The sequence below is a fragment of the Seriola dumerili genome, unplaced genomic scaffold (genome assembly GCF_002260705.1).
Source record: "Seriola dumerili isolate Sdu_G_001 unplaced genomic scaffold, Sdu_1.0 BDQW01000665.1, whole genome shotgun sequence".
Taxonomy (NCBI): domain Eukaryota; kingdom Metazoa; phylum Chordata; class Actinopteri; order Carangiformes; family Carangidae; genus Seriola; species Seriola dumerili.
The window spans coordinates 1,433,365-1,449,494 of record NW_019174920.1 but is presented as its reverse complement, the minus strand read 5'-3'; the positions used below and the strand labels follow the sequence as shown (position 1 = coordinate 1,449,494).

The following is a 16,130-nucleotide window of genomic DNA, read 5'->3' as shown; positions in this document are numbered from 1 at the left end:
CTGACACAAGGGCAACTCCTGTACCAGAAGCATCCGCTAACGTAGACAACTTCACCTTCTACACAAAAACGGATCTCTTTGAACATGACCTCCACTCAAGTCATGCAAGACTCGTCTTTCATCATGAACATTGAACTCCACTACATTCCTGCAAAGCATTCACCTGATGAAGGTATGACATATAGAACCACCCTGCTTCGACTCTCAGTCTCTCCCCGTGTGTGTGCCAGAGTATGGAGGAAAATGCATATACTTCTTTAAATTGACATCATTGTGTGTAGAGTATTGAGAGGCTTCATAGGGAAAGTTCCTGCCCATCTGTAACGTTAATAGACAGTGTTTAATTAACAGGATGACACAGTTATTTGTGTCTGAAAAGTAATATATTTCTCTTTAAGTCCCAGATTGAAGCTGAGAAAGTTGACAAACAACTAAACAACGGCAGCCTACCCTACCAACTCTATTTGATCAGCAAAGAAAATATGGTGCCAAGTCACCAGAAGCACGGAAAATAAACAGGGCTGTAGCTGAATATATTTGCATGTCATATTATATATTTGCACTACCTCAGACAACTTAAAAATGGTCAATTTTTGTTATAGTATGTATTGTTCTAATCTTAATTAAAAAAAGGGTTAGGGTCATTTGTTTCTCCTGTGGTATTGAAAATGGTATCCAGTACGAGTATTTTTCCTGGGTATTGTATCGAGTTTGAAATCTTAGTATTGTGACAACCCAACTATAGACACGCATCTGCCTCCACTCTCAAACCCCTAGACTAAGTTCACAGTTATTCTATCCATCATTGCACCTAGTATGAAAAGGTTGATGGGCATCTCCAACACTAAGACTGATGAACATTGTTTTTTTTTGTCATAAAGCCTAAAGGGCAACATGTCATCATACACCACTTCCTTGGTCCATAGTCAGAATGGTTAATACTCAAAGTTCTATGGAAATACGTTAGTTGTCTCTCCCCTTCCACTACGTAGCCCAGATGGCGACCACTGAGGGTGAGAAGTGTCCAATGTTCCAGTGTTGAGTGAACCATCCAGTGACTTGCAGTGCACTGCATTGTGCCATACTTGTCAATGTGAATGCACTATGCATTCAAAAAATCCATCCATTAGCTATACTGCTTTTCCTTATAGGGTCACGGGGTGGCTGGAGCCAATCCTGGGTACTCCCTGGAAAGGTCGCCAGTCTATACGCTACATCCACAAAAGCGTTTTTTTGCAGCAAACATAAGAGCAAAATTGAAAAAATTATAAATCAGCATGTTGCCAAATTCCACCCACTACTCAGGCCACAAAAATTGACACTCATGACCTCAAGGTGGTGAGGAAACAATCAATTTTACTTTTCACGATTATTTCTTAACAGCTTGACCTAGAGTCAAATTCATCTTGATCTATTGCTCTAAAATGTCAAACTTTGCGATTATTGCCGCTGTATTTTATTCTGAAGTTGGTACTTTTGAGCACTCCTAAGTGATAAACACAGGCCCTCATCACTGAAGCTGAGAACAGGGTGTGGAAGGATCGCTGATATTCACTGACCCATTTGATCTGCGTCACAGTCTAAGTCTGAATGAAGTTATTGTAGTGAACACTACAGTGTTTCCCACAGTTTGGAGACTTACTTGTGGGGGTTGGACCAACTGGATGGGGAGGGTTTTCATATCCTGGTGAGAAACACTTCACTTCACAGTCAGCTGTGAAACAGCGCTGCATTTATGAGTTGACCACTTCTTCATATCTAAGTACCACACATCAGCTGTGACACAACAACATGCATCAAGGAAAAGTCAAGGGAGCCATAAAACACAAAGTAACTCTGCCAGTGTTACATGAAGAAAAACTGCAGCCTCTGTTGTATATGGCAACTCTTTACAAAGTGAAACTGGAGTAAAAAAAAAAAAAAAAAAAAAAAAAAAGATACTTTTGTAAAGGCCCCCATTTTTCACAATCTGACTTCAAAACAAGTTGTGTATACACAAAAACACGTATACACACACCACCTGATCCTTCCAGCCTGTGTAACCTAGTAATGATTATGATAAGAACAGTTCACAGCCAGACTGTACTCACTAATCACACATCAAAAAACTTAAGACCGGCCACAGACTGAGCAGCTGAAGCCAAGCTGCGGACCACACACAGCCTGCTGACCTGTAGAGTAACACTACAAGTTGCTTTCCCTTCCCAGTTTCCCAGTTGGTCGCACCTGCTAACAAACCAGTCAAATAACTGGGCTGAGCTGTCTAAAACATCTTTGACAAAATGCTGTAAAATCAGCTGCTTCAGCCACTGGTCAGCAAATAAAAAGATATGTAGTGTGTAGCTGACTATTTGAATTAGGTTGAAACATTCAAGACATTTGGGTATTCTGCATGATTGCAGAATCCAAGACCATCAGGGACATTAGGAAAGTGGGTACCTGTGATATGGTGAGTGGATACAAGCAGATTTCAGTTAAACGCTTGAGAAACCAAATCCTGGCGATGGGCAATGCTGGAGAGCAGTGACCACTTTGCTGTGACATCACAAAAGTTCCAGAAAGTCCTGACGGCTGGTTTTAAGGCTCAGTTTCTGAATACAGGCTGTGTGCATTTCTCTGTTGACTGAGGCTTTGATACTTTCACAGTATTAATATAGAAACCCAGACCTGCTTTATAATTAAACAACACATGGACATCTACCTTTATACTATATGGGACCTAGCAAAATCATGCTGTCATAGTTTAGAATAGAGCGATTGTTAATGATATTAGGAGCCCCTGTACTTATCCTATTATGACAGGTCAAATAGAACAAGGCCTTTTAAAGGTGCTATACTTAAGTATTTTAACTTAAAACGTTCAAAAATGAACTAAAATTATCAACAGAATGTGAAGAAAGTTTCTGAGGTTATGTCAAAGATGTCTGTTATGTGTTGCACAGATACTGTAGCTACTGAAGTTAGCATGCTAACCAGCTAGCCCTGGTCCATACCACTTTATACCCAAAAAGGCGAGCATCAAGTATCAACCTCAGGGAGCCAACACTGAAAAACAAAAACCTGCAGTTCCTCTATGACCACTTAGAGTCAGGTGTCTCCCATAGACTCCCATGTTAAAATGTCCAACTTTACAGCAGAAATAAACATGTGTACAGCTTTGGTCTCTGTAGCTAATTTCCTCCTTCATGACAACTGTTTATATAACTCACAAGTTTACATTTTATAAAGGCTTAAAGTTTAACACAAAAGAGGGTGTGGCCTCTTTGAGTGGACAGGTGGAGGAGCATATTCGCCAAAAACCAGCATGAACTGAAGTCTCATCTCCACATACTCTTTGTCTATTTTTTGGATTAGCTGGGAGATAGACACTGCCAAGATGGCGACAGTGGAGCTGCTCACTCTCAGCTTCAAAACCGCTCTTCAGAGAACCTGTGGGTGACGTCACGGAGGCTACGTCCATCTTTATTTAAAGTCTGTGGTTTGCACATGTGGAGGATGAAGACATAGCGCTGCCCAGAGGGCGTATTCTAACCTCTTATCAATCATGCTGAAGGTGCTGAACAGTAAAACACAACATCACTGACAACAACCACTTCCAGCAAGAACCACATTCAGTGGCAGGTGCAGAGATACAAATAGAAGCAAACAAGGATCAACATTGGCATTGCTTTCCACCTCTGGAGACAGCTCTAGTTTGATGCTGAACTCTCAATATTTCTTCTAGACTGGTAAATAAACAGCTGTTTCATTTAGGTCCCAAACTACCATGCATGCACAGATTAACTGAATGTGAGCACTTCCATACAAGAATAACAATACCTCATGTGTGCCATAGTAAAATCATAAACATGGATGACATGGCTGTGCTACGCACACATGTCCAGGATTATTTTTTGCAGAGGAAAAGCTGCTCTTCTCAATGCGTATTTTTACTGGCTGTGAGGTGCCAACACCTTACTGGTGACAACAGATGATATGCACGTTAAAAAAATAAATAAATAAATAAATAAATTTCTTATCTGACCATTCAGACAGCAACATGAATCAGATCCAGGACCACATGTGCAAGTGCCCAGACCTGAAATGAAAACAATCTGTTTTGGATTGTTCACAGTTCCATGAAATATATCAGATCTGATCACTTGCATCCATGGTCAATCATGTCAGTCAACCCTCCTCCTACCCAGATGCCCTTGTTAAGGACATCCAACACCTCTTCCCTCTAAACATGCATAATTTCATGGCCACTGCCCCCCCCCCCTTCGGCTATGTAAATTTTAGTCAACCAAGTAGCTGCACAAGGGCAACTCCTGTACCAGAAGCATCCGCTACGTAGACAACTTCACCTTCTACAACAGAACGGATCTCTTTGAACATGACCTCCACTCAAGTCATGCAAGATCTCGTCTTTCATCCATGAACATTGAACTCCCACTACATTCCTGCAAAGCATTCACCTGATGAAGGTATGACATATAGAACACACCCTGCTCTCGACTCTCAGTCTACTACCCCGTGTGTGTGCCAGAGATATGGAGGAAAATGCATATTACTTCTTTAAATTGACATCATTGTGTAGGAGTATTGAGAGGCTTCATAGGGAAAGTCCTGCCCATCTGTAACGTTAATAGACAGTGTTTAATTAACAGGATGACACAGTTATTTGTGTCTGAAAAGTAATATATTTCTCTTTAAGTCCCAGATTGAAGCTGAGAAAAGTTGACAAACAACTATACAACGGCAGCCTACCCTACCAACTCTATTTGATCAGCAAAGAAAATATGGTGCCAAGTCACCAGAAGCACGGAAAATAAACAGGGCTGTAGCTGAATATATTTGCATGTCATATATATATTTGCACTACCTCAGACAACTTAAAAATGGTCAATTTTTGTTATAGTATGTATTGTTCTAATCTTAATTAAAAAAAGGGTTAGGGTCATTTGTTCTCCCTGTGGTATTGAAAATGGTATCCAGTATCGAGTATTTTTCCTGGGTATTGTATCGAGTTTGAAATTCTAGTATTGTGACAACCCAACTATAGACACGCATCTGCCTCCACTCTCAAACCCCTAGACTAAGTTCACAGTTATTCTATCCATCATTGCACCTAGTATGAAAAGGTTGGATGGGCATCTCCAACACTAAGACGTGATGAACATTGTTTTTTTTTGTTCATAAAGCCCTAAAGGGCAACATGTCATCATACACCACTTCCTTGGTCCATAGTCAGATGGTTAATACTCAAAGTTCTATGGAAATACGTTAGTTGTCTCTCCCCTTCCACTACGTAGCCCAGATGGCGACCACTGAGGGTGAGAAGTGTCCAATGTTCCAGTGTTGAGTGAACCATCCAGGTACTTGCAGTGCACTGCATGTTGCCATACTTGTCAATGTGAATGCACTTATGCATTCAAAAAATCCATCCATTAGCTATACTGCTTTTCCTTATAGGGTCACGGGGTGGCTGGAGCCAATCCTGGGTACTCCCTGGAAAGGTCGCCAGTCTATACGCTACATCCACAAAAGCATTTTTTTTGCAGCAAAAACCGTAAGAGCAAAATTGAAAAAATTCTAAATCAGCATGTTGCCAAATTCCACCCACTACTCAGGCACAAAAATTGACACTCATTGACCTCAAGGTGGTGATGAAACAATCAATTTTACATTTTCACGATTATTTCTTAACAGCTTGACCTAGAGTCAAAATTCATCTGATCTATTGCTCTAAAAATGTCAAACTTTGCGATTATTGCCGCTGTATTTTATTCTGAAGTTGGTACTTTTGAGCACTCCTAAGTGATAAACACAGGCCCTCATCACTGAAGCTGAGAACAGGGGTGTGAAGGATCAGCTGATATTCACTGACCCATTTGATCTGCGTCACAGTCTAAGTCTGAATGAAGTTATGTGAGTGAACACTACAGTGTTTCCCACAGTTTGGAGACTTACTTGTGGGGGTTGGACCAACTGGATGGGGGAGGGTTGTTCATATCCTGGTGAGAAACACTTCACTTCACAGTCAGCTGTGAAACAGCGCTGCATTTATGAGTTGACCACTTCTCATATCTAAGTACCACACATTCAGCTGTGACACACAACATGCATCAAGGAAAAGTCAAGGGAGCCATAAAACACAAAGTAACTCTGCCAGTGTTACATGAGAAAAACTGCAGCCTCTGTTGTATATGGCAACTCTTTACAAAGTGAAACTGGAGTAAAAAAAAAAAAAAAAAAAAAAAGAATACTTTTGTAATAGGCCCCATTTTTCAACAATCTGACTTCAAAACAAGTTGTGTATACACAAAAACACGTATACACACACCACCTGATCCTTCCAGCCTGTGTAACCTAGTAATGATTATGATAAGAACAGTTCACAGCCAGACTGTACTCACTAATCACACATCAAAACGTTAAGACCGGCCACAGACTGAGCAGCTGAAGCCAAGCTGCTGGACCACACACAGCCTGCTGACCTGTAGAGTAACACTACAAGTTGCTTTCCCTTCCCAGTTTCCCAGTTGGTCGCACCTGCTAACAAACCAGTCAAATAACTGGGCTGAGCTGTCTAAAACATCTTTGACAAAATGCTGTAAAATCAGCTGCTTCAGCCACTGGTCAGCAAATTAAAAAGATATGTAGTGTGTAGCTGACTATTTGAATTAGGTTGAAACATTCAAGACATTTGGGTATTCTGCATGATTGCAGAATCCAAGACCATCAGGGACATTAGGAAAGTGGGTACCTGTGATATGGTGAGTGGATGACAAGCAGATTTCAGTTAAACGCTTGGAGAAACCAAATCCTGCGATGGGCAATGCTGGAGAGCAGTGACCACTTTGCTGTGACATCACAAAGTTCCAGAAGTCCTGACGGCTGGTTTTAAGGCTCAGTTTCTGAATACAGGCTGTGTGCATTTCTCTGTTGACTGAGGCTTTGATACTTTCACAGTATTAATATAGTACCCAGACCTGCCTTATAATTAAACAACACATGGACATCTACCTTTATACTATATGGGACCTAGCAAAATCATGCTGTCATAGTTTAGAATAGAGCCATTGTTAATGATATTAGGAGCCCCTGTACTTATCCTATTATGACAGGTCAAATAGAACAAGGCCTTTTAAAGGTGCTATACTTAAGTATTTTAACTTAAAACGTTCAAAAATGAACTAAAATTATCAACAGAATGTGAAGAAAGTTCTGAGGTTATGTCAAAGATGTCTGTATTGTGTTGCACAGATACTGTAGCTACTGAAGTTAGCATGCTAACCAGCTAGCCCTGGTCCATACCACTTTATACCCCAAAAGGCGAGCATCAAGTATCAACCTCAGGGAGCCAACACTGAAAAACCAAAACCTGCAGTTCCTCTAATGACCACTAGAGTCTGGCTCCAACAGTGAGTCAGTCCCCATAGACTCCCATGTTAAAATGTCCAACTTTACAGCAGAAATAAACATGTGTACAGCTTTGGCCTCTGTAGCTAATTTCCTCCTTCATGACAACTGTTTATATAACTCACAAGTTTACATTTTATAAAGGCTTAAAGTTATACACAAAAGAGGGTGTGGCCTCTTTGAGTGACAGGTGGATGAGCATATTCGCCAAAAACCAGCATGAACTGAAGTCTCATCTCCACATACTCTTTGTCTATTTTTGGATTAGCTGGGAGATAGACACTGCCAAGATGGCGACAGTGGAGCTGCTCACTCTCAGCTTCAAAACCGCTCTTCAGAAACCTGTGGGTGACGTCACGGAGGCTACGTCCATCTTTATTTAAAGTCTGTGGTTTGCACATGTGGGAGGATGAAGACATAGCGCTGCCCAGAGGGCGTATTCTAACCTCTTATCAATCATGCTGAAGGTGCTGAACAGTAAACACAACATCACTGACAACAACCACTTCCAGCAAGAACCACATTCAGTGGCAAGGTGCAGAGATACAAATAGAAGCAAACAAGGATCAACATTGGCATTGCTTTCCACCTCTGGAGACAGCTCTAGTTTGATGCTGAACTCTCAATATTTCTTCTAGACTGGTAAATAAACAGCTGTTCATTTAGGTCCCAAACTACCATGCATGCACAGATTTAACTGGAATGTGAGCCACTTCCATACAAGAATAACAATACCTCATGTGTGCCATAGTAAAATCATAAACATGGATGACATGGCTGTGCTAGCACACATGTCCAGGATTATTTTTTGCAGAGGAAAAGCTGCTCTCCTCAATGCGTATTTTTACTTGGCTGTGAGGTGCCAACACCTACTGGTGACAACAGATGATATGCACGTTAAAAAAATAAATAAATAAATAAATAAATTTCTTATCTGACCATTCAGACAGCAACATGAATCAGATCCAGGACCACATGTGCAAGTGCCCCAGACCTGAAATGAAAACAATCTGTTTTGGATTGTTCACAGTTCCATGAAATATATCAGATCTGATCACTTGGAGGCACAAAAATAATAGTAGAGTCAGGGACAGGTCAACGAACAACTGTCTGTACCCACACACACAGTCAACAGGAGAGGTCCAATTAGGCCGAGTAAGTGAAAGCACCTGTGTGGGTCTACAAAGGGTGTGCAGGACCTGGGGCCAGTTTCACAAAGACAGACTGCCTGTGGCTAAGATTTAACAAATAGTCAGACTTCCGATGGACCGAGTCTCAATTCATCTGTTGGACAAAGCAACTCTTGACAATCTTAAGATGGACTGAATTCTGGGTAAATTACCCCAGCAGAAAATGTTTGTCTACTGGAAGAATTCAACAGTGTATGATGAGTGAAACAATAAAAAGAAAATCTGATTTGAAAAAAATGGCCACAGTCTCTAAAAACTCTTTATCTTCTCTTTGCTCTCTCCAGAACAATGTTAATAAAGCAAAAAGCCATGTTTTCCTGTTTTCTGTTGTTGGGTGCTACTGGTCAGCAGGTGTCATTTATTGTTACCATGGTAACATTAGTGTTGACCTGATTTAGCCTAATGTTTTTTTCTTAAGATGAGTCGGTCTTTATTTTTGTGAAACAGACTGACTAACATTATGTGCAAAACTAAGACTGGACCAACACTACAGACCAGTCTGATATGTCTTTGTGAAACTGGCCCCAGAAAACAGTTAATCGCTCTTTTAGTCTGACTGCGTCTTTGAATTCAGAATGAACTGCATCTGGTGAATACTATTAGACAATATCATCAGCATTCATTTAAACTAGCACCAACAGGTCGAGCAGCCCAATGAGTGAGCAAAAAACCTTAAATCATCCTTGTCAGTGAAGAAAGCCCCTGTTACACTGGAACATTTTGTGTGCTTGAGTAGTCTCCTCTGAGAGAGACCAGCCCAGCACGGTTTAACCCACTTTAAGGTGAGGGTGCAGTCTAGTCTACAATACACCTGGGTCCAGTGTACTTTTCGGACACTTTTCACACAGTGGACCTGCCTGGTGCCTGTAGGTTTGTGATAAAAGCTGACAGGAAGTCATTAAGTTCATTCTCATTTCCCCACCAGCTCACATTCCTCAGTCCTGACACTCATCCAGACTCTCTTACCCGGACAGCTTCAGGAGCTGCTTCTGCTGGCTCTGCTCCGCTCCGCTCTGCCGGACGACCTGCTGTTGCTGTTGACTGAACACTGGCACCGAAGCCGCTTGGTTCCCCATCCTGCGGGTCCGGACCTGGCCGCCGAAGTTGGCGGTGAGCTCCACGTTGTACGTGTGCGGCTGCCCAGCCGCGCCGCGGTGCGTCGAGATGGAGCTGACCCGCACCCCGCCGTCCGCACCGGCCGAACCCGACGACGGCCCCGGCTGGAGCACGTACAGCCTCCTGAAGCCGCTGTGGCCCTGCTGCTGCTCCGCTGACACACACACCGGGGAGAGAAACACACCGAACGAAAATAAAAGGCCCAATTTAATCCAAGCCATATCGACACCGAATACCAAGAAAAGTTTGGGAGGGGGGTCCAGCTTAAATTCGGATCCGTAAAAAAAACCCTTTCACTTCTTCAGAGTAACAAAAACTGGTGTATTCCTGAGCATATTCCTGTTGGTACCGACCTCCAGCCCGGTGTGGGAACACACCAAATCAGCGAGCGTTACCCAGAGAAAAAACAGGCTTCACTTTGAAAAGTTTCAAATGAAATAGGTCACGTCACGTAAAAATGCTCCCCAGCCCCGTTCTCTGTCTTCCTGTAGCCTGCAGAGTCTCCGAGCCGCTGCGGCTTCTCCGGGTCGTAATTGCCTTGGTCCGCAGTCAGAGGAGCCTGAGAACTCCAGGAAAGTTTCTCTGTTGGAGGTGAACGGTGTCAGCAGCACGAGCAGCCAGCCTCCAGACGTGACGTCAGGAGGGGGAGCCTGCACAACAACCCCGAGAACGTTCACATAGAGCTTCTCGGGGCCCAAGGGTGAGAGGGGACCCATACCGAAGCCCCCACCCACGCACAGACTCACTGACTGACCCACCCCTACACCCACACATCCCACACACATTCTCCTGTCAGGTCTCTGTTACTTGATACTGACTTCCAGCTTAAATGAGCAAACTGTACAACACAAAAGCGGACTGGGTGTAGTGTGTCGGTTAAATCAGACCTCAGCAGGTGGTGGCGATCACTGCTGACTGGAGCCTGAGCATCAAGTGTCTGCCTGTTAGCACAACTTAATTATCCTCTTAATTCCAGAAAATAAACCGTTCTGGTGTTCTCAACTTCACTACCTCATTATCCCAACATAATTAATGGTGTCCATAGTTAAAGTCCAATAGAATCTGTTATCTTTAGATATCAAACATTCCTTTCATTCCTCCACATGCATTTTTGTTTTATTTATATATGTCAGCAATGTGTGCTCAATATTCTGTTCTCAGACTGTATTCAAACACCCACTCCTCTTGATCCCATCATGCACTTGCAGACCAGCCAACTTTTTGAAAATATTTTGAGTACCATAATAATGTAAAGCTTAGTGGACATTCTTCCACACGACTTCGCTTTGTACACAGTTATCCCCACTCACCAATGTATCAAGTTATTCAACATATGAATCAACATATAAAGAAAACAATAAAATCATATACTCTGGAGAAGAATTCTAATTTAGGGACATATTTACATTTACAGTAAGCAGTTTGGGCATGTGTGAACAATGTGACATGAGCTCAGGAAGCTGAACCCTGGTTTCTGACTTGCAGGGAACAGGTTTACAGACATTAACCTCAAGTTTTGGAGCTTTGACCATGTTCTCTAAAATATGACTTACACTGGGATATTATATAATATATATATAGTAAAAGCAAAGGAAAAGTTTCAGTACAGCAGCTTAAAACTATAGTTTTCATGATTCATATATATAGGTGGAGGATAGGTGTGCTTACACAAACTGATAAAGATAAGATAATTTCAATTATTTAATAAAATTTGACATCATTTATTTTGTATAGGCTATTGTAACATACTGTATGTTTTCATTTCCAGGTAGAGAAACTTGTGATGTAAAACACAGTCAATCTCTCCTGCATGCATGTACACTTCCTGGTATCTTCCCAGGTAATGTTATTTTGTGTGGCACAGTTCCATGAAAACTCACATTTAAGTCTGCAACACACGGACATTATAACTAAAAGTTATACAAAGAAAAATACTTTACTTCCCTTTCCAACAACACCTTGAGGAAGACACTGTGGCGGTCGTAACCGGTTGGCGTTTTACTCCCTTTTTAAGGATTTTTTGTTTTATATTTTACCTTTGCCCCAACACAATAAAGGCATTTTAACTATATCCTTGGCTCTTGGTAGCTAGCTAGCTTATAAATAAGGTAACATTAGGCTAACAATATCAAAGTTAAATAGTTTGACAGGTTTGTCAGGTCTGCATTGACTTAACTCAGTTCACAGTCAACTCTCAACATCCACTGCAGCCCGTTTACCTGTGCAGAGGAATTAAAGCCCCACCCTCACCTGAGCAGGAGGCCAGTCAGAGTGAGGACATATCTGTCTCTGTTGCTGTGCTGAAATGACTGACATTTATCAGTCATCCCCGCTTGATATTTGGAGGACTGAACCTAGCACAATGATTGGTCGAGCTCATCTTCTTCTCTTACTAGACACTGCTGCATCCTGCTGTTAGACTTGAGTACAAGTGCACAATTTAATTCACTAGACTCACCATTTTTTGTTCATTTTACTGCATCAATCGTACCAGCATCATTTTATGTCAAAATGTGTACAGGTTGGCAGGATTGCACTAGGTGTTGCAGTGCTGACAGTTGTCATAGTATGGCACATGTGCGCATGCATGTGAACTGCACGTGCATGTGAACTGCACGTGCATGTGGTATCCTCGTCCACACCCCCGACATTGACTCCTCCCGTAAACCTGGCCACAGGCCGATAAGCCGTAAACCTATCGTCCTGTGTACATCAGGTTTTTTTCCCCTGTTAATTGTTTGATTATAGTTTAATGAAATACTGTAGCTATTTTCTGCTGTTTTTTCTCTTTTTTGTGTTCTGCATAGGATGTGGTGTAGGAGGAAAAATAAAGGGATAGTGTGTTAGCTGATGTTTGTTTGTGTGAAGGTGTATTTTTTCAGATTTATGGAGATTTTTTTTCTGTTTTTTATCGGTTTAATGGTTAATTGGTTTACGTCACTACCTCACCCCCACCTAGTGTGTGTAAGACTGTATAAAATCAGCTGTTTTTTAGATTTAACCATTTTTCAACGCCATGATGTGCTTTTTTGGCTTTTTTTTTTTTTTGTATTAATGGGTGATTTAAAAAAAAAAAAAAAAAAGTTTTCATAGGTCTGAGAGAGGCATGTTACGTGTTATTAGCACCAGTAAAGGATTTGGCTACTGTATCCCCTGGCAAGGCGGTAGACGAGACAGCTCAAGCTGTTGAAGCCTTCAAAGGGAGCTGGACAGGGCAACATGGACGCATGTGGAGTTGGAGACATTGTCTGCAGACCATTTCAATGAGTTTGAACAACAACAACTGGGTAATGTCCAATCATTTATTCAGAATGATGTCTGGTTGAATAATAGAGCCAGTACACCGGTGGACCACTTACAGCTTATCAGACACCCTACATGATCAGCTAGAGTTCAAAAACTCAGAAGAGTTGCCTGATTTAAGTGCTCTTTATGGCCTATGTTTAGGGCTAAGTAATATAGTGGGCACACAACTTCAGGGTCACCAGAGCGTAGCCGCTTAGCCACAGTGTGACAATATAAACGGTCAATTCAGGAAATTGGAGAGCACTTTGATCGACCATATAGATAACCCTTTCAGACAATTGGAGAACTCTTTATTCAACACAATCCAGATTTAAACAGAAAAAACTGTTCAGAGTCACAAAATTATAATCAGTCTTATGCGCAGGCTTTCAAATCAGATTCTGGTGTTCTCAGTTGTCATTGTTGTTGCTACCCCAGCAGGACACATCACTGTGTTTGAAAAATTTTGTCAGAGGGGGCATGTTTTCAGCCAATAAATGACCTCTATGACACAACAATAATAAACAGGTCTCCAATTGTCTGAAACGGTTAATTTTTTCCTCATTCTAATGTTTGATGTGAAAATTAACTGAAGCTCCTCACCTGGATCTGTAGGATTTTATACTCTGCATTGGTGCCACGTGATCGGCTGATTGGATAGTTGCAGGTGTTCCTAATAAAGTGCTCAGTGTGTGTATATAACATATACTACATAACAATATTAATGTGAGAACAGCAACATCTAGACAAGACAAGTATAAAGGGGATAATACTTATTCACAACACTGCCAGGTACCATAGTGTCATATAGAGCAGCCATTTACTCTGATTTGAAATAAAACATTACCTTCATAATTTTTGATATTATTTGTTTTACATTTCAGGAATTTAGAAATAATTTACAAAATCAATCATTACAGTTTCAGTATCGGGGGTCCTGGTCGACTCCTCCTTTGTTCCTGAGTTGGTGGTTCTGGGCAACGTCTTATCTGCTCCTTGTGTACCATCGGCAGCCCAGCTGACTGCTGATTCTGGTTCCCAGTCAGAGGTCCGGCCGACTCCTGCTCCTCGTGTCCTTTCGGTGGTCCATCCACCTCCTGCCCTTCGTGTCCTGACGGCGGTCCGGCCGCCTACTGCCCCTTGTGTCCTGTCGGTGGTCAGCCACCTTCTGCTCCTATTCCCCAGTTGGTTTGGCCGCCTCCTGGTCGGCCTCAAAAGGGGCTCCGTCTGTGACGCCGGCCTCCTGCTTGCCGGCCTCTTGCTCGCCCTCCAGAGGGGCTCTGCTTGCAGTGCTGTTGTTTAAAATCTAGTTTACAGACTATTTGAGACCCCAGAACTTATCAGATAGTTTGCTTGATGTGTGAAACCCATGGATATGAGAGTGGGATACAGCCCCACCACTCCACCCTGTTTCCAGTTTGTCTCACTGGCCACTTGCAGTGCTGTAAGGAAAGAGTGCATTTTACCCATAGATTGCCATTATAAAAGAGACATCTGTTGTATCCTTAATTCAGTTCATTATTATTATTCAGAAATCCAAGTTTATTATTATTATTGAGAAAGTGTTCTTTATTTACTCATTAATTATATTTCATGATTAATGTTCAAATGGTATTAAAAATACAGTTAAAAGTAAGATTAAATATATACAGGATTCAGTTATATGATATGTGGTATGTTACAGTATGAGACCACAAGGTGGCGCTTCATTCGTTTACATGGCAGTTTACAACAGGTCAGAGTAAAAACCCAGGAGAAGAAAGTGGTTCAGTTGAAACAACGTTAAACAACAGATCTTCCCGAGCAGTTAGTAACCGATGTGATGTATCGTAAATGCATGTTTTCGTAAGTAAAACCCTGGAACGACATCGAGGAGTCCTGCTTCATTTTTTAATAGAAGTTACAGTTAAGTTCCCACAACATCAGTAACACCACAACTCCAAACAATGTAAATTATTACTCTTTATTTTATGATTTTTTTAATCCCTGTAAACACCTTGTGCACTGAACAACACGAACCCAGAAGCTGTCCGAAGCAACTCAAAATCATCCATCTATCCATTCCATTATCTATACCACTTATCCGCGAGGGCGGGGCACACCATGGACAGGTCGCCAGAACCAGGTTTGAACAGACCCAGAACCTTTTTGCTGTGAAGTGACAGTGCTAACCACTGTATTACTGTGCTGCCAACTCAAAATCAAAGGCTTTTAAACCACTGTTGTCATAACTCTTATTTATGTAGGACTCACTATTTTTCCAAATACAATTAAACATTAGGTAATGACCACATTTTTTTCTTGGGCTTAATAAATAAAGAATGACACGGTTATACTGAACATGAAATCTCTACTGACGAAGACAGTAAGCTGTACTTTGTGTTTAGTGCTAATAACCAAAGGTTTGCTTTTCTAACTTGCTGAACTAAGATGTTGAATATGGTAAACATCAACATGTTACTTTCATTCTGAGCATGTTAGCATGCTGACATTAGCACTTAGCCCAGAATACTACTATGCACAAGTACAAGCTGTATTAAGATAAGATTGTCACGGCATCCCCTCTGTGAAGCCTGTTTTGTTTTTTTTCTCTCTGCTTCCTTCCCCTCTGTCTCTCTCCCCTGGCACACCTGCAGCTCATCACCTCATCACCAATCAACACACCTGGCTTCATTCAAGGCTCAGTCACCACTACACCAGCATAAGAGGACTCTCCAGAGAGACAGCCACTGCCAGATCGTTGCACAGTAATGTTAGTGTTCAGTGCTTGCATCTAGCTTTTGATATCAACCTAGTCTGCCAGTTACCTTGTTCGTTTTTTGTCTCACTTGCCAGCATGGATTTTCACTCTGTTTTTGCCTTTGTTCAGGATATCTGCTTCAACTCACCTGCCTGTCTGCCTACCAGTCATTTGCCTTCAGCCAGCCATCACTCCGGTCTTCTCCCCTCTGCCCCGGCCCACCATCCACTCTCCACCAACCTCTACAGTAACATTCTTTGTAATAAACTGCTATCACTACCTGAAGTTCCTGGTCTGCGTTTGGGTTCTGTCTGCACCGTGACAAAGATGCTTACTAGGTCAGACTAATCAAATCCATCCATCCATTCATCCATTATCTTCCACTTATCTGGGGT

General features: G+C 41.8%; 1 protein-coding gene across 4 annotated transcripts in view; it reads right to left on the bottom strand.

The window, feature by feature from the left end:
- Positions 1–10,261, bottom strand: part of ltbp1 (latent transforming growth factor beta binding protein 1) — a 129,408-nt gene extending 119,147 nt beyond the window's left edge. For all 4 annotated transcript variants that reach the window (XM_022765122.1, XM_022765123.1, XM_022765124.1 and 1 more), the window contains exon 1: positions 9,561–10,261. In XM_022765122.1, coding sequence (XP_022620843.1) covers positions 9,561–9,931 — 371 coding nt within the window. In that variant the 5' untranslated portion in view covers positions 9,932–10,261. The remainder of the gene's footprint in view (positions 1–9,560) is intronic.
- Between the last annotated feature and the right edge of the window lie 5,869 nt (positions 10,262–16,130).